At 46.9% G+C, this 21,800-nt stretch overlaps 1 protein-coding gene across 1 annotated transcript in view; it reads right to left on the reverse strand.

Moving 5' to 3' along the window:
* LOC115124724 (N-lysine methyltransferase SMYD2-A-like) overlaps positions 1-21,800 on the reverse strand; it is a 59,173-nt gene that overhangs the window by 28,791 nt on the left and 8,582 nt on the right. Inside the window, exons 2-4 of the mRNA XM_065025905.1 lie at positions 13,112-13,175; positions 4,070-4,180; positions 3,459-3,519 (exon numbers count right to left, since the gene is read on the reverse strand). Of these exons, the coding sequence (XP_064881977.1) occupies positions 3,459-3,519; positions 4,070-4,180; positions 13,112-13,175 (236 nt within the window). The remainder of the gene's footprint in view (positions 1-3,458; positions 3,520-4,069; positions 4,181-13,111; positions 13,176-21,800) is intronic.

The following is a 21,800-nucleotide window of genomic DNA, read 5'->3' on the forward strand; positions in this document are numbered from 1 at the left end:
CCTGTAGGTCACACCATGTGACCAGCTCTAGTTCTCCTGTAGGTCACGCCATGTGACCAGCTCTGGTTCTACTGTAGGTCACGCCATGTGACCAGCTCTAGTTCTACTGTAGGTCACGCCATGTGACCAGCTCTAGTTCTACTGTAGGTCACGCCATGTGACCAGCTCTAGTTCTACTGTAGGTCACGCCATGTGACCAGCTCTAGTTCTACTGTAGGTCACGCCATGTGACCAGCTCTGGTTCTACTGTAGGTCACGCCATGTGACCAGCTCTAGTTCTACTGTAGGTCACGCCATGTGACCAGCTCTAGTTCTCCTGTAGGTCACGCCATGTGACCAGCTCTGGTTCTACTGTAGGTCACGCCATGTGACCAGCTCTAGTTCTCCTGTAGGTCACGCCATGTGACCAGCTCTAGTTCTACTGTAGGTCACGCCATGTGACCAGCTCTGGTTCTCCTGTAGGTCACGCCATGTGACCAGCTCTGGTTCTACTGTAGGTCACGCCATGTGACCAGCTCTGGTTCTACTGTAGGTCACGCCATGTGACCAGCTCTGGTTCTACTGTAGGTCACGCCATGTGACCAGCTCTAGTTCTCCTGTAGGTCACACCATGTGACCAGCTCTAGTTCTCCTGTAGGTCACGCCATGTGACCAGCTCTGGTTCTACTGTAGGTCACGCCATGTGACCATCTCTGGTTCTACTGTAGGTCACGCCATGTGACCATCTCTAGTTCTCCTGTAGGTCACGCCATGTGAACCAGCTCTAGTTCTCCTGTAGGTCACGCCATGTGACCAGCTCTAGTTCTACTGTAGGTCACACCATGTGACCAGCTCTAGTTCTACTGTAGGTCACACCATGTGACCAGCTCTAGTTCTCCTATAGGTCACGCCATGTGACCAGCTCTAGTTCTCCTATAGGTCACGCCATGTGACCAGCTCTAGTTCTCCTGTAGGTCACGCCATGTGATCAGCTCTAGTTCTACTGTAGGTCACGCCATGTGACCAGCTCTAGTTCTCCTGTAGGTCACACCATGTGACCAGCTCTAGTTCTCCTGTAGGTCACACCATGTGACCAGCTCTAGTTCTCCTGTAGGTCACACCATGTGACCAGCTCTAGTTCTCCTGTAGGTCACACCATGTGACCAGCTCTAGTTCTCCTGTAGGTCACACCATGTGACCAGCTCTAGTTCTCCTGTAGGTCACACCATGTGACCAGCTCTGGTTCTACTGTAGGTCACGCCATGTGACCAGCTCTAGTTCTCCTGTAGGTCACACCATGTGACCAGCTCTAGTTCTCCTGTAGGTCACACCATGTGACCAGCTCTAGTTCTCCTGTAGGTCACACCATGTGACCAGCTCTGGTTCTCCTGTAGGTCACACCATGTGACCAGCTCTAGTTCTCCTGTAGGTCACACCATGTGACCAGCTCTGGTTCTACTGTAGGTCACGCCATGTGACCAGCTCTAGTTCTACTGTAGGTCACACCATGTGACCAGCTCTAGTTCTACTGTAGGTCACACCATGTGACCAGCTCTAGTTCTCCTGTAGGTCACACCATGTGACCAGCTCTAGTTCTACTGCAGGTCACATCAAACAGCAATCACTAACTCAGAGAGGCTGCTGCCAACCAATCACAGGCCACTTTAACAATGTTGACATTTCTGACACTACTCATATATGTATATACTGTATCTACTGCATCTTGCCTATGCTGCTCGGCCATCGCTCATCCGTATACTTACATGTACATATTCTCATTCACCCCTTTAGATTTGTGTGTATTAGGTAGTTGTTGGGGAATTGTTAGATTACTTGTTAGATATTACTGCACGCTCGGAACTAGAAGCACAAGCATTTCGCGAACACTCGCATTAACATCTGCTAACCCTGTGTATGTGACCAATACAATGTGATGACATCTATACAAGCATTATGCTCCGATTTTTACCTCAATATAGTGTGACATACAGTTGAAGTCAGAAGTTTACATACACTTAGGTTGGAGTCATTAAAACTCGTTTTGCAACCACTCCACAAATGTCTTGTTAACGAACTATAGTTTTGGCAAGTCGGTTAGGACATCTACTTTGTACGTGACAAGTAATTTTTCCAACAATTGTTTACAGACAGAATTTCACTTATCATTCACTGCATCACAATTCCAGTGTGTCAGAAGTTTACATACACTAAGTTAACTGTGCCTTTAAACAGCTTGGAAAATTCCAGAAAATTATGTCATGGGTTTGGAAGCTTCTGATAGGCTAATTGACATCATTTGAGTCAATTGGAGGTGTACCTGTGGATGTATTTCAAGGCCTACCTTCAAACTCAGTGCCTCTTTGCTTGACATCATGGGAAAATCAAAAGAAATAACCCAAGACCACAGAAAAAAAAAATTGTAGACCACAAGTCTGGTTCATCCTTGGGAGCAATTTCCAAACACCTGAAGGTACCACGTTCATCTGTACAAACAATAGTATGCAAGTATAAACACCATGGGACCACGCAGCCGTCATACCGCTCAGGAAGGAGACACATTCTGTCTCCTAGAGATGAATGTACTGTAGTGCAAAAAGTGCAAATCAATCCCAGAACAACAGCAAAGGACCTTGTGAAGATGTTGAAGGAAACAGGTTCGAAAGTATCTATATCCACAGTTAAACGAGTCCTATATCGACAACCTGAAAGGCCACTCAGCAAGGAAGAAGCCACTGCTCCAAAACCGCAATAAAAAAGCCAGACTACGGTTTGCAACTGCACATGGAGACATTGATGGTACTTTTTGGTTCTTCCAAATGGACAATGACCCCAAGCATACTTCCAAAGTTGTGGCAAAATGGCTTAAGGACAACAAAGTCAAGGTATTGGATGGCCATCACAAAGCCCTGACCTCAATCCTATAGGAACCTGACTCAGTTACACCAGCTCAGTCAGGAGGAATGGGCCAAAATTCACCCAACTTATTGTAGGAAGCTTGTGGAAGGATACCCAAAACATTGGACTCAAGTTAAACAATTTAAAGGCAATGCTACTAAATACTAATTGAGTGTATGTAACTTTTGACCCACTGGGATTGTGATGAAAGAAATAAAAGCTGAAATGAATCAATCATTCTCTACTATTATTCAGACATTTCACATTCTTAAAATAAAGTGATGATCCTAACTGACCTAAAACAGGGAATTTTTACTAGGATTAAATGTCAGGAATTGTGAAAAAAAACGAGTTTAAATGTATTTGGCTAAAGTGTATGTAAACTTCCAACTTCAACTGTATGTCCTATGTGGGGTTGCAATATTCTGGTAATTTCCCCCAAATTCCCTGGTTTTCCAGAAATCCCAGTTGGAGCACTCCGGAATTCCTGTTTATTCTCGCCATGATTCCGGGAATCTTCCAACTAGGATTTCTGAAAACCCTTTTGGGAGTTTTAGTACCATGTATCTAATCTGTGTACTTACGGGCTTCAAACTCGCTGAGGAGTAACAGCCTCTCTGACTGTGTCCGTTCCGTTGTGACTTTCTGGTGAAGACACAGACAAAGCAGAACACATTTAGGGGGAATTGATCCACACACACACACACACACACACACACACACACACACACACACCCATCCACCAACCCACCCACACACAGACCCATCCACCAACCCATCCACACACAGACCCATCCACACACAGACCCATCCACACACAGACCCATCCACCAACCCACCCACACACAGACCCATCCACACACAGACCCATCCACCAACCCACCCACACACAGACCCATCCACCAACCCACCCACACACAGACCCATCCACCAACCCACCCACACACAGACCCATCCACCAACCCACCCACACACAGACCCATCCACCAACCCACCCACACACAGACCCATCCACCAACCCACACAGACCCATCCACCAACCCACATAGACCCATCCACCAACCCACACACAGACCCATCCACCAACCCACACACAGACCCATCCACCAACCCACACACAGACCCATCCACCAACCCACACAGACCCATCCACCAACCCACACAGACCCATCCACCAACCCACACACAGACCCACCTGTTTCATGATGATCCTGGCCACCAGTCTGACGGTCTCTGACGGACACCAGTTGTCCCCATAGGAACACATGGCTGTACACTCCAACTTGTGCATCGGCCAGTCTCCCTTCTACAGGTGTGTGTAAAGAAAGCAGACAGAACATATTAGAGACGTGCTTCACTCAAGGACACAAAATGCAAGTCTGCAGGCAAGCCATCTGATGTGTGCCCCACTTGCCTTGGCAAACAAACTACTATCTATTCAAAACGGTTTCTGACAGAGAGACAGAGGCATGAAAGATCGTCATAGCAACCACCAGAACTATTTGTCTGATTCACATATTCCTAAATGATGTAATTATTATTATTTTAGCAGAAGTTGTTATCCAGACTTCTTCAGTATATATGGCCTATTCTGGAATCAAATCCACAACCCCCACCTGTTCCTGGAGAGATACCCTCCTGTAGGTTTACACTCCAAACCTAGTTGTAACTAACCTGGTTCATCTAATCAACCAGCTTATTATTACGATCAGGTGAACTAGATTAAGGTTGGAATGAAAACCTACAGGAGGGTAGCTCTCCAGGAACAGGGTTGGAGAGCCCTGGTTTAAACCTACAGGAGGGTAGCTCCCCAGGAACAGGGTTGGAGAGCCCTGATTTAAACCTACAGGAGGCTAGCTCTCCAGGAACAGGGTTGGAGAGCCCTGGTTTAAACCTACAGGAGGGTAGCTCCCCAGGAACAGGGTTGGAGAGCCCTGATTTAAACCTACAGGAGGGTAGCTCTCCAGGAACAGGGTTGGAGAGCCCTGGTTTAAACCTACAGGAGGGTAGCTCCCAGGAACAGGGTTGGAGTTAACCTACAGGAGGGTATCTCTCCGGGAACAGGGTTGGAGAGCCCTGGTTTAAACCTACAGGAGGGTAGCTCTCCAGGAACAGGGTTGGAGAGCCCTGGTTTAAACCTACAGGATGGTAGCAGACCACCGGTAACCCAACGCCCGCCTCAGACCACCGCTAAGCCAACGCCTGCCTCAGACCACCGCTAAGCCAACGCCTGCCTCAGACCACCGCTAAGCCAACGCCTGCCTCAGACCACCGCTAAGCCAACGCCTGCCTCAGACCACCGCTAAGCTAACGCCTGCCTCAGACCACCGCTAAGCTAACGCCTGCCTCAGACCACCGCTAAGCTAACGCCTGCCTCAGACCACCGCTAAGCTAACGCCTGCCTCAGACCACTGCTAACCCAACGCCTGCCTCAGACCACCGCTAACCTAACGCCTGCCTCAGACCACTGCTAACCCAACGCCTGCCTCAGACCACCGCTAACCTAACGCCTGCCTCAGACCACTGCTAACCCAACGCCTGCCTCAGACCACCGCTAAGCCAACGCCTGCCTCAGACCACCGCTAAGCCAACGCCTGCCTCAGACCACCGCTAACCCAACGCCTGCCTCAGACCACTGCTAACCCAACGCCTGCCTCAGACCACTCCAACAGCTAAGTGTGTCTTTAGATGCTGTTCTTCCTCCCTCCCACGACACTTTATACACAGATCTCCGCTAAACATGGATAAACCAATGCGATTCTTTCTGTGACCGGGGGAGGAGCCAGACCTCCATCTCCATGGAAACCACACACACCCATCGACTCTCCCGATCTTACTCAGACAAAGGGAAATCAACCCTGGGGGAGATCTTGTGGAATGCACTGTTAGCATTCAAGACTAACCGATTTACGTTTTGACAATCCATCCTGGGAATCAGAGGGAAGAATTCACTGCAGGGAAAAGCTGTAAAAAAAAAGACATGACTTTCCTGGACTGAGAACTGAGAGAGAGGCAACAACTGACATACAAGTCAATATACACCTAGTACGTTATTCATTTCCTCTGAAAGTGGCGCTGCGATTGTGTAAAAGTGGTGGAAGTCGATGAGGAGATCGTAAGACGTCAAGTCTAATTTACAAACCCACTATCAATTACTATCCCCGGCAACATCCACACCGAATGCTAATTGGTAGCCTATTTCATGTCTATTCCTGGTTGGTGATCTCTATAGTTTCAGGGTTGTGAAAGCCTGTGTTGACATAGTCCTCTCCCATTCAATCTCTTTATGAAGAAGATCATATGATTTGCCCAAGTCCTGTAAATGTATTTCCCAGAAGCCCATTCATATTGATCTGCAAGAGCCTCTCACCTCAATAGCTGTGTTGTATCCGGTCCTGATATCGCATCTTTTAACTACCTCATTTTTTCAACTTAGTCTAGTAAATAAAACAATTTAATTAATTATTTGTGGCCTTGAAGTCATTTGGGTTTTTGCAGCTCCAGAGCTAACGACTATTCAGAATGAAAACATAGTAATTGACAGTTGATTATACCAATTGTTGATACAGTAGTGATTCATGATCATTGCACAGGTGCACCTTGTGCTGGGACAATAAAAGGCCACTCAAATGTGCACTTTTGTCACAACACAATGCCACAGATGTCTCAAGTTTTGAATTTGGCAGTAAGTCCACCCGACCTCACGTGTAACCCCGCCAGCCCAGGACCTCCACATCTGGCTTCTTCACCTGTGGGATCGTCAGAGAACAGCCACCCAGACAGCTGATGAAACTCTGGGTTTGCACAGCCAAAGAACTTCTGCAACAAGCTCATCTGTATGCTCGTTGTTCTCACCAGGGTCTTGATCTGACTGCAGTTTGGTGTCATAACCGACTTCAATTGGCAAATGCTCACCTTCGATGTCCACTGGCATTCTGGGAATGTTCACGGATGAATCCCGGCAAGATGGAGTCGTGTGGGGGAGCGGTTTGCTGATGTTTATGTTGTGAACAGAGTGCCCCATGGTGGCGATGGGGTTATGGTATAGGCAGACATACGCTACGGACAACAAACACAATTGCATTTTATCGATGGCAATTTGAATTCACAGAGATACCGTGACGAGATCCTGAGGCCCATTGTCGTGCCATTCATCCACCGCCATCACCTCATGTTTCAGCATGATAATGCACGGCCCCATGTCGCAAAGATCTGTACACAATTCCTGGAAGCTGAACATTTTACAGTTCTTACATGGCCTGCATACTCACCAGATGTTAACCATTGAGCATGTTTGGGATGCTCTGGATTGATGTGTACGACAGCATTTTCCAGTTCCCGCCAATTTCCAGCAACTTCGTACAGCCTTTGAAGACGACTGGGACATTCAACAGGCCACAATCAACAGCCTGATCAACTCTGTGTAGGAGATGTGTCACGCTGCATGAAGCAAATGGTCACACCAGATACGGACTGGTTTTCTGATCCACGCCTCTACCTTTTAAGGTATCTGTGACCAACAAGATGCATATCTGTATTTCCCAGTCATGTGAAATCCATAGATAAAAATTAATTAGGCCCTTTCAATTGACTTATTTCCTTATATGAACTGTAACTCAGTAAAATCTTTGACATGGTTGCATATTGCATTTTATATTTTTGTTCAGTTAACCTGCAGCACTCCAGGAACTGAGTTGCCTAGCCCTGTCCTACAGAGGAAGGCCCAGAGCTTCCTACTTTCAGAGGAAGGCCCAGCGCTGTTGAACACAGCTCTTGTTTCAGAGTAAGGCCCAGCGCTGTTGAACGCAGCTCTAGTTTCAGAGGAAGGCCCAGCGCTGTTGAACGCAGCTCTAGTTTCAGAGGAAGGCCCAGCGCTGTTGAACGCAGCTCTAGTTTCAGAGGAAGGCCCAGCGCTGTTGAACGCAGCTCTAGTTTCAGAGGAAGGCCCAGCGCTGTTGAACGCAGCTCTAGTTTCAGAGGAAGGCCCAGCGCTGTTGAACGCAGCTCTAGTTTCAGAGGAAGGCCCAGCGCTGTTGAAAGCAGCTCTAGTTTCAGAGGAAGGCCCAGCGCTGTTGAACGCAGCTCTAGTTTCAGAGGAAGGCCCAGCGCTGTTGAACGCAGCTCTAGTTTCAGAGGAAGGCCCAGTGCTGTTGAACGCAGCTCTAGTTTCAGAGGAAGGCCCAGCGCTGTTGAACGCAGCTCTAGTTTCAGAGGAAGGCCCAGCGCTGTTGAACGCAGCTCTAGTTTCAGAGGAAGGCCCAGCGCTGTTGAACGCAGCTCTAGTTTCAGAGGAAGGCCCAGAGCTGTTGAACGCAGCCTAGTAGTTGTGTTACACCGGTTGTGTGGGTTCAATATGACCTTTCCTTAGGGGGATCCATTTCTCTGGAACACACACACACACACACACACACACACACACACACCTTCCCTGGGGACTCATTTATAAACGTTGTGTACTTAAAAAATATATATATATTATAAATGTATATATTATTATATAAAAAGATATACTCCAAAACACGCATGCGCCAGTTCAGGGAAAAAGTTGGCATTTATCAAAAGTGAAATTGACGAGATCAATTGTGTTTTGCTCTATGGTCTTTAGACCGTACGCAGGCAGTAGTCTAATGTTTAGTGAAAATGATCACATGCTTATTCATTACAACAACAAAACAACAGGTAAATAAGATGCGATCCTTCGCCACTATTTTCTAGCATTTTTTTTGCACTCTAAAATAGTTTGAAATAAGCCAAGGAATCCATTTCATTTTCCACGATCATTGCGGAATAAATTTCTCCTCTTTTTCTGACTGTGATGGTTTCAGAGTCACGAAGTAGCCTAAAGGCCCGACAATGTCCCAGCTTCTCATTGAATTCAAACCCACTTTACGGTAGGAAAAATTGACTTCCAAGTATTTTTATCTCTATTCGATCCGGAGCGCAGTTGTTTTTTTAAACGGTAGAACAGAAGATTCCCATTTGTGTTTTTGTAGACGTCTGAATAATGTCTCAATGAAATATTGTTTACTTTCGAAAACATAGGCTATTTTTATAACCATTAAAGAATGTACGTTGTATTTCATATTCTTATTCCTTGTGTGTTTTTCTAGTAAAACATCACTATTGATTATTGTATTGTTAGGTTTAGAGTTTGTAAAAAGGCATTTCACTGTGCATGTGACATTAAAACTGAAACTATTAAAACCCATCACCTTTTCTGGCCGTTAGGCTAAAGCTTCTTCTAGCATATGAACTATAACAAATGACCATCTCTCATTTCATTGGCCCTATTAGGGAGGCTGTTATTTACAGTATTTTGCTCTGTGCAACCGATAGAGAGCGCGGCTTATAATAGACAGTACCTTTTTAACAGATGAACAGACAGTTGGATCTTTTGCTTTGAAGTGTGTAGGCTACCACTGTAAGCAGGCCTACTGTAAACAGGCCTACTGTAGTTTTGTTCTTTTGTTGGGGGAATTATACATACTAGAAAAAGGTTTCAGTTCAATTTGCGGTCAGCGCAGCATATTTAGGTTCAGGAAAAAGTAAACGCAAAACATTAGTGAATTCAAACGATCTGTAATTGTTTATTGAATTACAACGTAGTGCTTTCAGAAAGTATTCAGACCCCTTGACTTAAAAAAAAAAATATTATAGCATTATTCTAAATGGAGTAATCAATCTACACACACTCACACACTACCCCATAATTACAAAGCAAAAACAGGTTGACATTTTTGCTAATTTATTAAAAATAAAAAAATATCACATTTACATAATTATTCAGACCAGTCACTCAGTACTTTGTTGAAGCACCTTTGGCAGCGATTACAGCCTCCAGTCTTCTTGGGTATGACGATACAAACTTGGCACACCTGTATTTGGGGGAGTTTCTCCCATTCTTATTGCTGCCGCCACCACCATGCTTCACCGTCGGGATGGTGTTGGTGTTTTCCTCCAGACATGACGCTTGGTTCGATCAGACCGGAGAATCTTGTTTCTCACGGTCTGAGAGTCTTCAGATGCATTTTCGCAAACTCCAAGCGGCCTGTCATGTGCCTTTTACTGAGGAGTGGATTCCGTCTGGCCACTCTGCCTTAAAGGCCTGATTGGTGGAGAGTTGCAGGGATGGGAGACCCTTCCAGAAGGACAACCATCTCAAAAAAGGAACTCTAGAGGTCTGTCAGAGTGACCATCTGGTTCCTGGTCACCTCCAAGACCAAGGCCCTTCTCCCCCAGTTACTCAGTTTGGCTGGGCGGCCAGCTCTAGGAATACTTTTGGTGGATCCAAACTACTTTAATTAAAAATATAAAAAAATAGAGGCCACTGTGTTCTTGGGGACCTTCAATGCTGCAGAAATGTTTTGGTACCCTTCCTCAGATCTGTGCCTCGACACAATCCTGTCTCGGAGCTCTACGGACAATTCCTTCGACCTCATGGCTTGGTTTTTGCTCTGACATGCACTGTCAACTATGAGACCTGGTGTCTGCCTTCCCAAATCATGTCTATATCAATTGAATTTACCATAGATGGACTCCAATCAAGTTGTAGAAACATCTCAGGGATGATCAATGGAAACAGGATGCACCTGAGCTCAATTTCAAGTCTCATAGCAAAGGGTCTGAAATACTTTTGTAAATAAGGTATGGGGTTAAAAACTAAAAAATAAGTGCTTTGTAATTATGGGGCATTGTGGGTAGATTACTGAGGAAAAAAAATAAATGCAATCCATTTTAGAATAAGACTAACAAAATGTGGAAAACATCCAGAGGTCTGAATACTTTCCTAAGGCACTCTATGTGTGACTCGTTTAAGGAAACTAAGCTATGTCACACGTCACTACTTCACAGGAGAGGCACAGTTGAACATAAACAAATGTGTCATCAAAATTAGTTTATTTTGGGCAGAAATGCCTTCTGGAACATGCGAACTTTCATGTGCCTTAATAACAAACTTGTATTCCATCTGTAAATATGAATAAAATGATTAAATTACGAGCCTAGTTGGTTTAGCCACTGAAAAAGTCAGGAACCTTCGCTTGCCATGATTGGCTGAGATAATGAGTGGGCTGGACATGCTGGGAGAGGAGTTTGGATTGGTCTGCGGTGTAGCATGCTCTGTGAGCTCTTCTGTATGTGTTGATAGTCCGGTCTACCGCAACCTTTTTTTGAAAAGATATAACATTAGCCATCAAGAACTACAAAAGTTTCTCTACTTTTCTCAACCACATTGATGCCCTGAATTTAGCAGGCTCTATCGCCTACCCAAAAGACTCCACTTACGACGGATTATTGCGTGACCCATCAAATTAGCCTGGTGTGTCTGGCGGTGATTACGGCCATCTATTGTTTTTCATGAACATGTGTACATGTCTAGACCATAGTGACCCATCAAATTAGCCTGGTGTGTCTGGCGGTGATTACGGCCATCTATTGTTTTTCATGAACATGTGTACATGTCTAGACCATAGTGACCCATCAAATTAGCCTGGTGTGTCTGGCGGTGATTACGGCCATCTATTGTTTTTCATGAACATGTGTACATGTCTAGACCATAGTGACCCATCCACTTAGTTAGATGTGGCTGAGGGGGTGATTATAGCATGCTCTTCACATGACCCATCAACGTAGACAGGGTAGCCTAGTGGTTAGAGCGTTGGACTAGTAACCGGAAGGTTGCAAGTTCAAACCCCCGAGCCGACAAGGTACAAATCTGTCGTTCTGCCCCTGAACAAGGCAGTTAACCCACTGGTTCTAGGCCGTTATTGAAAATAAGAATTTGTTCTTAACTGACTTGCCTGGTTAAATAAAAGGTCAAATATATTTTTTTTAAAGACAAGTGTGTTGGTTAAACTTCATCTAATAATTACGAAATATTTGTTATCTGTACACTTTGTTTTTGATATTGCTACCCATGTACACCCTCTATTGTCTGCAGGTGACAAGTGAACTTAGATTTAAAATAGTATGCGTTTACCACATGACCGCACATGTGAACCCTTAAAGAGATGGGTGGGGCTCAGGCTTAAGAGGGTGTGAACCCTTAAAGAGATGGGTGGGGCTCAGGCTTAAGAGGGTGTGAACCCTTAAAGAGATGGGTGGGGCTCAGGCTTAAGAGGGTGTGAACCCTTAAAGAGATGGGTGGGGCTCAGGCTTAAGAGGGTGTGAACCCTTAAAGAGATGGGTGGGGCTCAGGCTTAAGAGGGTGTGAACGATGCTGAAAGAAAGGGTGTAGACAGAAGAGGTCTCCACCCCAAAAAAACAATTCAAGGGCAATTTCTCTCAAAACTGAGGTTAGAAGTTTATCAACTTTCAACAACTTTTTCCTGTTGTTCCTCAACTGCAGATATACAATTTTCTAGCTCTAAATCTTTACTTTTATCCAATGTAAAAATCACAAATTGAAAATGTTCCTACATAAGACCGAATCAAGGCGGTTGGTCACAAATGTGGAAAAAGTCATGCATACAAATATACAGCACATGGAAAACACAAGATGGTGGTTTCCTGTTCCTGTTTTATGGACAGAGTAGCTAAGGTGTGGGATTAAAACCTCCTGTTCTATAATAGTTAGTACTTATACATGCTACAGTGTGTTTTCAGTCCTATCTAACCAGATATAATGTATATCAAATGACTTTATTCTTGCTATGTAAGGACTGTGGAAAAACTAAATGTGTGTAGACTGTAACAAAATAAAAAGCTTAAAACAACTGAGATCGTGGATGGGACCAAAGTTTGCAACACATTTTTTTTGAACTATGTTAAAAATGTCTAAAATATGCTAAATGCTAAAGGTTTGCTAATTTTGTAGCCAGGTAGCTATCTAGTTAAGTACTTAGCTTCTTGCTAAATCAAGCGTCGCTTGTTTAACAGCAGAGATCAAGAGCCTTGCCGTCTAATATTTGTTTGTTTTTTTGGCGTGCAGCAAACTGTGAGTAGCCTTTTTTTGTTACTTGTATAACTTTATGAGCTGGGATGTACTGCAAATAGTTTAGGTCAGAGATTGTATAAAAATGGATCATAATGCGCTAGCATTAGCATTTGCTATGGGATTTGACATGTACTTGTTAGCGTTGCTAACATTCGGTTCTCAGAGGATCAGTGGGGTTTGAAAATTAGCACCCTTTGTCTTCAGTGCCTGAATTACCGAATATCCTGGGGATGTTACAAGGTCAACATTACAGTATTCACACACTGTCATATAGTAAGCATAGTAACCACAAACACACTATACCTGGCAGTCAATCTCACAGTAGTAAGCTTGTTTACACTTTCCACATTTGGAGAGGCCTTCCTTCCTGCAGAGAGAGAGAGAGAGAGAGAGGGGAGATAGGAGAGGGAGGAGAGAGAGAGAGGAGAGAGAGAGAGAGAGAGAGAGAAAGAGGAGAGATAGGAGAGGGAGTAGAAAGGAATGGGGGGGAGGAGAGAAGAGAGAGAGAGGAGAGAATGTGAAATTTTGTTGTTGAAAGTTGATATGAGAGAGACATCAAGGATAGTAAGATATTACCTACACACCAAGCTCTCGCTGTCTCACACACACACACACACACACACACTCTCTAGTGTGGGTTCACATCCATCTCTCTTAAGGGCAGATGGTGCAAAGAAAGGTCACTTTTCTATATATATATAAATATATAAATAGTCCTGGGCATGTCTCCAGAAACAAGTGAGGCTGTGGTGTGTGGGTCCGTGTGTGTAGGCTACATATAAAAAGGCCTGTCCTAGAGAGTCAGGAATGCCACTACTAAAGCAGGTTCCGCTTCGGTCTCTTAGCCTCACGGTGTGTCACAAACTAAAGCAGGTTCCGCTCCAGTCTCTCAGCCTCACAACAAACTAAAGCAGGTTCCGCTCCAGTCTCTCAGCCTCACAACAAACTAAAGCAGGTTCCGCTCCAGTCTCTCAGCCTCACAACAAACTAAAGCAGGTTCCGCTCCAGTCTCTCAGCCGCACAACAAACTAAAACAGGTTCCGCTCCAGTCTCTCAGCCTCACAACAAACTAAAGCAGGTTCCGCTCCAATCTCTCAGCCTCACAACAAACTAAAGCAGGTTCCGCTCCAGTCTCTCAGCCTCACAACAAACTAAAGCAGGTTCCGCTCTGGTCTCTTAGCCTCACGGTGTGTCACAAACTAAAGCAGGTTCCGCTCTGGTCTCTCAGCCTCACGTTGTGTCACAAACTAAAACATGTTCCGTTCCGGTCTCTCAGCCTCACGTTGTGTCACAAACTAAAACAGGTTGCGCTCCGGTCTCTCAGCCTCACAACAAACTAAAGCAGGTTCCGCTCCAGTCTCTCAGCCTCACAACAAACTAAAGCAGGTTCCGCTCCAGTCTCTCAGCCTCACAACAAACTAAAGCAGGTTCCGCTCCAGTCTCTCAGCCTCACAACAAACTAAAGCAGGTTCCGCTCCGGTCTCTCAGCCTCACGTTGTGTCACAACAAACTAAAGCAGGTTCCGCTTCGGTCTCTCAGCCTCACGGTGTGTCACAAACTAAAACAGGTTCTGCTCCGGTCTCTCAGCCTCACGGTATGTCACAACAAACTAAAACAGGTTCTGCTCCGGTCTCTTAGCCTCACGGTGTGTCACAACAAACTAAAACAGGTTCCACTCCGGTCTCTCAGCCTCACGGTGTGTCACAACAAACTAAAACAGGTTCCACTCCGGTCTCTCAGCCTCACAACAAACTAAAGCAGGTTCTGCTCCGGTCTCTCAGCCTCACAACAAACTAAAGCAGGTTCTGCTCCGGTCTCTCAGCCTCACGGTGTGTCACAACAAACTAAAGCAGGTTCCGCTCCGGTCTCTCAGCCTCACAACAAAATAAAGCAGGTTCTGCTCCAGTCTCTCAGCCTCACGGTGTGTCACAACAAACTAAAGCAGGTTCCGCTCCGGTCTCTCAGCCTCACAACAAACTAAAACAGGTTCCGCTCCAATCTCTCAGCCGCACAACAAACTAAAGCAGGTTCCGCTCTGGTCTCTCAGCCTCACAACAAACTAAAGCAGGTTCCGCTCCAGTCTCTCAGCCTCACAACAAACTAAAGCAGGTTCTGCTCCGGTCTCTCAGCCTCACAACAAAATAAAGCAGGTTCTGCTCCAGTCTCTCAGCCTCACGGTGTGTCACAACAAACTAAAGCAGGTTCCGCTCCGGTCTCTCAGCCTCACAACAAACTCACAGGTTGCTGTCACAACAAACTAAAACAGGTTCCGCTCTGGTCTCTCAGCCTCACGGTGTGTCACAACAAACTAAAACAGGTTCCGCTCCGGTCTCTCAGCCTCACAACAAACTAAAGCAGGTTCCGCTCTGGTCTCTCAGCCTCACAACAAACTAAAGCAGGTTCCGCTCCAGTCTCTCAGCCTCACAACAAACTAAAGCAGGTTCCGCTCTGGTCTCTTAGCCTCACGGTGTGTCACAAACTAAAGCAGGTTCCGCTCTGGTCTCTCAGCCTCACGTTGTGTCACAAACTAAAGCAGGTTCCGCTCCGGTCTCTCAGCCTCAAAACAAACTAAAAGCAGGTCTCTCAGCCTCCACGTTGTGTCACTCAGGTTCCGCTCCGGTCTCTCAGCCTCACGTTGTGTCACAAACTAAAACAGGTTCCGCTCCGGTCTCTCAGCCTCACGGTGTGTCACAACAAACTAAAAAGCCGGTCTCTCAGCCTCACAACAAACTAAAACAGGTTCCGCTCCGGTCTCTCAGCCTCACAACAAACTAAAGCAGGTTCCGCTCCAGTCTCTCAGCCTCACAACAAACTAAAGCAGGTTCCGCTCTGGTCTCTTAGCCTCACGGTGTGTCACAAACTAAAGCAGGTTCCGCTCTGGTCTCCAGCCTCACGGTGTCACAAACTCAGCCTCACAACAAACTAAAGCAGGTTCCGCTCTGGTCTCTCAGCCTCACAACAAACTAAAGCAGGTTCTGCTCCGGTCTCTCAGCCTCACGTTGTGTCACAAACTAAAACAGGTTCCGCTCCGGTCTCTCAGCCTCACGGTGTGTCACAACAAACTAAAACAGGTTCCGCTCCGGTCTCTCAGCCTCACAACAAACTAAAGCAGGTTCCGCTCCAGTCTCTCAGCCTCACAACAAACTAAAGCAGGTTCCGCTCCGGTCTCTTACCCTCACGGTGTGTCACAAACTAAAGCAGGTTCCGCTCTGGTCTCTCAGCCTCACGTTGTGTCACAAACTAAAGCAGGTTCCGCTCTGGTCTCTCAGCCTCACGTTGTGTCACAAACTAAAGCAGGTTCTGCTCCGGTCTCTTAGCCTCACGGTGTGTCAAAACTAAAGCAGGTTCCGCTCCGGTCTCTCAGCCTCACGGTGTGTCACAAACTAAAGCAGGTTCTGCTCCGGTCTCTCAGCCTCACGGTGTGTCACAACAAACTAAAACAGGTTCCGCTCCGGTCTCTCAGCCTCACGGTGTGTCACAACAAACTAAAGCAGGTTCTGCTCCGGTCTCTCAGCCTCACAACAAACTAAAAACAGGTTCCGCTCTGGTCTCTCAGCTTCACGTTGTGTCACAAACTAAAGCAGGTTCCGCTCTGGTCTCTCAGCCTCACGTTGTGTCACAAACTAAAGCAGGTTCCGCTCCGGTCTCTTAGCCTCACGGTGTGTCACAAACTAAAGCAGGTTCTGCTCCCGTCTCTCAGCCTCACGGTGTGTCACAACAAACTAAAACAGGTTCCACTCCGGTCTCTCAGCCTCACGGTGTGTCACAACAAACTAAAACAGGTTCCACTCCGGTCTCTCAGCCTCACGGTGTGTCACAACAAACTAAAGCAGGTTCTGCTCCGGTCTCTCAGGTTCAGGTTCTGCTCCGGTCTCTCAGCCTCACGGTGTGTCACAACAAACTAAAGCAGGTTCCGCTCTGGTCTCTCAGCCTCACAACAAACTAAAGCAGGTTCTGCTCCGGTCTCTCAGCCTCACAACAAACTAAAGCAGGTTCTGCTCCAGTCTCTCAGCCTCACGGTGTGTCACAACAAACTAAAGCAGGTTCCGCTCTGGTCTCTTAGCCTCACGGTGTGTCACAAACTAAAGCAGGTTCCGCTCTGGTCTCTCAGCCTCACGTTGTGTCACAAACTAAAGCAGGTTCCGCTCCGGTCTCTTACCCTCACGGTGTGTCACAAACTAAAACTAAAGCAGCCTCACGTTGTGTCACAAACTAAAGCAGGTTCCGCTCCGGTCTCTCAGCCTCACGGTGTGTCACAAACTAAACAGGTTCCGCTCCGGTCTCTCAGCCTCACGGTGTGTCACAACAAACTAAAAGCAGGTTCCGCTCCGGTCTCTCAGCCTCACAACAAACTAAAGCAGGTTCAGCTCTGGTCTCAGCTCACAACAAACCAGGTTCCGCTCCAGTCTCTCAGCCTCACAACAAACTAAAGCAGGTTCCGCTCTGGTCTCTTAGCCTCACGGTGTGTCACAAACTAAAGCAGGTTCCGCTCTGGTCTCTCAGCCTCACGTTGTGTCACAACAAACTAAAGCAGGTTCCGCTCCAGTCTCTCAGCCTCACAACAAACTAAAGCAGGTTCCGCTCTGGTCTCTCAGCCTCACGTTGTGTCACAAACTAAAGCAGGTTCCGCTCCGGTCTCTCAGCCTCACGTTGTGTCACAAACTAAAACAGGTTCCGCTCCGGTCTCTCAGCCTCACGGTGTGTCACAACAAACTAAAACAGGTTCCGCTCCGGTCTCTCAGCCTCACAACAAACTAAAGCAGGTTCCGCTCCAGTCTCTCAGCCTCACAACAAACTAAAGCAGGTTCCGCTCCGGTCTCTTACCCTCACGGTGTGTCACAAACTAAAGCAGGTTCCGCTCTGGTCTCTCAGCCTCACGTTGTGTCACAAACTAAAGCAGGTTCCGCTCTGGTCTCTCAGCCTCACGTTGTGTCACAAACTAAAGCAGGTTCCGCTCCGGTCTCTTAGCCTCACGGTGTGTCAAAACTAAAGCAGGTTCCGCTCCGGTCTCTTAGCCTCACGGTGTGTCACAAACTAAAGCAGGTTCTGCTCCGGTCTCTCAGCCTCACGGTGTGTCACAACAAACTAAAACAGGTTCCGCTCCGGTCTCTCAGCCTCACGGTGTGTCACAACAAACTAAAGCAGGTTCTGCTCCGGTCTCTCAGCCTCACAACAAACTAAAAACAGGTTCCGCTCTGGTCTCTCAGCTTCACGTTGTGTCACAAACTAAAGCAGGTTCCGCTCTGGTCTCTCAGCCTCACGTTGTGTCACAAACTAAAGCAGGTTCCGCTCCGGTCTCTTAGCCTCACGGTGTGTCACAAACTAAAGCAGGTTCTGCTCCGTCTCTCAGCCTCACGGTGTGTCACAACAAACTAAAGCAGGTTCCGCTCCGGTCTCTCAGCCTCACGGTGTGTCACAACAAACTAAAACAGGTTCCACTCCGGTCTCTCAGCCTCACGGTGTGTCACAACAAACTAAAGCAGGTTCTGCTCCGGTCTCTCAGCCTCACAACAAACTAAAGCAGGTTCTGCTCCGGTCTCTCAGCCTCACGGTGTGTCACAACAAACTAAAGCAGGTTCCGCTCTGGTCTCTCAGCCTCACAACAAACTAAAGCAGGTTCTGCTCCGGTCTCTCAGCCTCACAACAAACTAAAGCAGGTTCTGCTCCAGTCTCTCAGCCTCACGGTGTGTCACAACAAACTAAAGCAGGTTCCGCTCCGGTCTCTCAGCCTCACAACAAACTAAAGCAGGTTCTGCTCCAGTCTCTCAGCCTCACAACAAACTAAAGCAGGTTCCGCTCCAATCTCTCAGCCGCACAACAAACTAAAACAGGTTCCGCTCTGGTCTCTCAGCCTCACGGTGTGTCACAACAAACTAAAACAGGTTCCGCTCCGGTCTCTCAGCCTCACAACAAACTAAAGCAGGTTCCGCTCCAGTCTCTCAGCCTCACAACAAACTAAAGCAGGTTCCGCTCTGGTCTCTCAGCCTCACGTTGTGTCACAAACTAAAGCAGGTTCCGCTCCGGTCTCTTACCCTCACGGTGTGTCACAAACTAAAGCAGGTTCCGCTCTGGTCTCTCAGCCTCACGTTGTGTCACAAACTAAAGCAGGTTCCGCTCCGGTCTCTCAGCCTCACGTTGTGTCACAAACTAAAACAGGTTCCGCTCCGGTCTCTCAGCCTCACGGTGTGTCACAACAAACTAAAACAGGTTCCGCTCCGGTCTCTCAGCCTCACAACAAACTAAAGCAGGTTCCGCTCCAGTCTCTCAGCCTCACAACAAACTAAAGCAGGTTCCGCTCCGGCCTCTTAGCCTCACGGTGTGTCACAAACTAAAGCAGGTTCCGCTCTGGTCTCTCAGCCTCACGTTGTGTCACAAACTAAAGCAGGTTCCGCTCCGGTCTCTTAGCCTCACGGTGTGTCACAAACTAAAGCAGGTTCCGCTCCGGTCTCTCAGCCTCACGGTGTGTCACAAACTAAAGCAGGTTCTGCTCCGGTCTCTTAGCCTCACGGTGTGTCACAAACTAAAGCAGGTTCTGCTCCGGTCTCTCAGCCTCACGGTGTGTCACAACAAACTAAAACAGGTTCCGCTCCGGTCTCTCAGCCTCACGGTGTGTCACAACAAACTAAAGCAGGTTCTGTTCCGGTCTCTCAGCCTCACAACAAACTAAAACAGGTTCCGCTCTGGTCTCTCAGCCTCACGTTGTGTCACAAACTAAAGCAGGTTCCGCTCTGGTCTCTCAGCCTCACGTTGTGTCACAAACTAAAGCAGGTTCCGCTCCGGTCTCTTAGCCTCACGGTGTGTCACAAACTAAAGCAGGTTCTGCTCCGGTCTCTCAGCCTCACGGTGTGTCACAACAAACTAAAACAGGTTCCGCTCCGGTCTCTCAGCCTCACGGTGTGTCACAACAAACTAAAGCAGGTTCCGCTTTGGGCTCTCAGCCTCACAACAAACTAAAGCAGGTTCTGTTCCGGTCTATCAGCCTCACAACAAACTAAAGCAGGTTCTGCTCCGGTCTCTCAGCCTCACAACAAACTAAAGCAGGTTCTGCTCCGGTCTCTCAGCCTCACAACAAACTAAAGCAGGTTCCGCTCCACTCTCCGTCTCAGCCTGTAGCCTTCAGACCAAACAAGACCAGGGCTGGGTCAATATAATTACAATAAATTCAGAAACTAAACCAAATTCCAAATCTTCCTCGTTGAGAAGCATTGAAGAGAATTGGGATTTCAGGGTACTTTCAGGGTACAACAAGTGTGTGGTTAAAATTGGCAAAAACCACACACACATATTTCTTCACACAGGGCGGTGTGGTGAGACAGGGATGCAACTTAAGCCCCACCCTCTTCAACATATATATCAACAAATTGGCGCGGGCACTAGAACAGTCTGCAGCACCCTGCCTCACCTTACTAGAATCTGAAGTGAAATGTCTACTGTTTGCTGATGATCTGGTGCTTCTGTCACCAACCAAGAAGGACCTACAGCAGCACCTAGACCTTCTGCACAGATTCTGTCAGACCTGGGCCTGACAGTAAATCTCAGTAAGACAAACATAACGGTTTTCCTAAAAGGTCCAGTTGCCAAGACCACAAATACAAATTCCATCTAGAAACCGTTGCCCAAGAGCACACAAAAAACGATACATACCTCGGCCTAAACATCAGCACCACAGGTAACTTCCACAAAGCTGTGAACGAGCTGAGAGACAAGGCAAGAAGGGCATTCTATGCCATCAAAAGGAACATAAATTTCAACATACCAATTAGGATCTGGCAAAAAAGATACTTGAATTCGTTATAGAACCCATTGCGGTCTGTGGTCCGCTCACCAACCAAGAATTCACAAAATGACATACACCCAATTGAGACTCTGCATGCCGAATTATACCAAAAATTATCCTCAAATAATGCATGATACCCGCCAATTATCAAAATCTAGAAAAGAGACGTTAAATTCTACAACCACCTAAAAGGAAGCGATTCCCAAACCTTCCATAACAAAGCCATCACCTACAGAGAGATGAACCTGGAGAAGAGTCCCCTAAGCCAGCTGGTCAGCAACACAATTAACCCAACCAAATCATGAGAAAACTAAAGACTTACTTGACACATTGGAAGAAATTTACAACAACAAAAAACTGAGCAAACTAGTGTACTATTTGGCCCTAAACAGATAGTACACCGTGGCAGAATACCTGACCGCAGTGATTGACGCAAAATTAAGGAGAGCTTTGACTATGTACAGACTCAAATCAAACTTTATTTGTCACATGCGGCGAATTCAACAGGTGTAGGTAGACCTTAACTCTATTTCTAGAACATCACTTTTGGTTAAGAAAATATTTACCAAATAAACTAACATAAAAAAATTATACAAACGAACACAATAGCCCGCCTTTTCCTGTAGTCCACGATCACCTCCTTTGTCTTGCTCACATTGAGAGAGAGGTTGTTGTCCTGGCAACACACTCTGACCTCCTCCCTATAGGCTGTCTCATCGTTGTCGGTGATCAGGCCTACCACTGTTGTGTCATCAGCAAACTTAATGGTGTTGGAGTCATGTTTGGCCACGCAGTTGTGGGTACACAGGGAGTACAGGAGGGGACTAAGTACACACCCCTGAGTGGCCCCAGTGTTAAGGATCAGCGTGGCAGACGTGTTGTTGCCTACTCTTACCACCTGGGAGCGGCCCGTCAGGAAGTCCAGGATCCAGTTGCAGAGGGAGGGGTTTAGTCCCAGGGTCCTTAGCTTAGTGATGAGCTTTGTGGGCACTATGGTGTTGAACGCTGAGCTGTAGTCAATGAACAGCATTCTCACATAGGTGCTCCTTTAGTCCAGGTGGGAATGGGCAGTGTATAGTGAGATTGCGTCAACTATGGATCTTTTGTGGCGGTACGCGAATTGGAGTGGGTCTAGGGTATCCTGGAGGATGCTGTTGATGTGAGCCGTGACCAGCCTTTCAAATCACTTCATGGCTACTGACCTGAGTGCTACAA

This window comes from Oncorhynchus nerka, linkage group LG12 (genome assembly GCF_034236695.1).
Source record: "Oncorhynchus nerka isolate Pitt River linkage group LG12, Oner_Uvic_2.0, whole genome shotgun sequence".
In the NCBI taxonomy this organism is placed as follows: Eukaryota; Metazoa; Chordata; class Actinopteri; order Salmoniformes; family Salmonidae; genus Oncorhynchus; species Oncorhynchus nerka.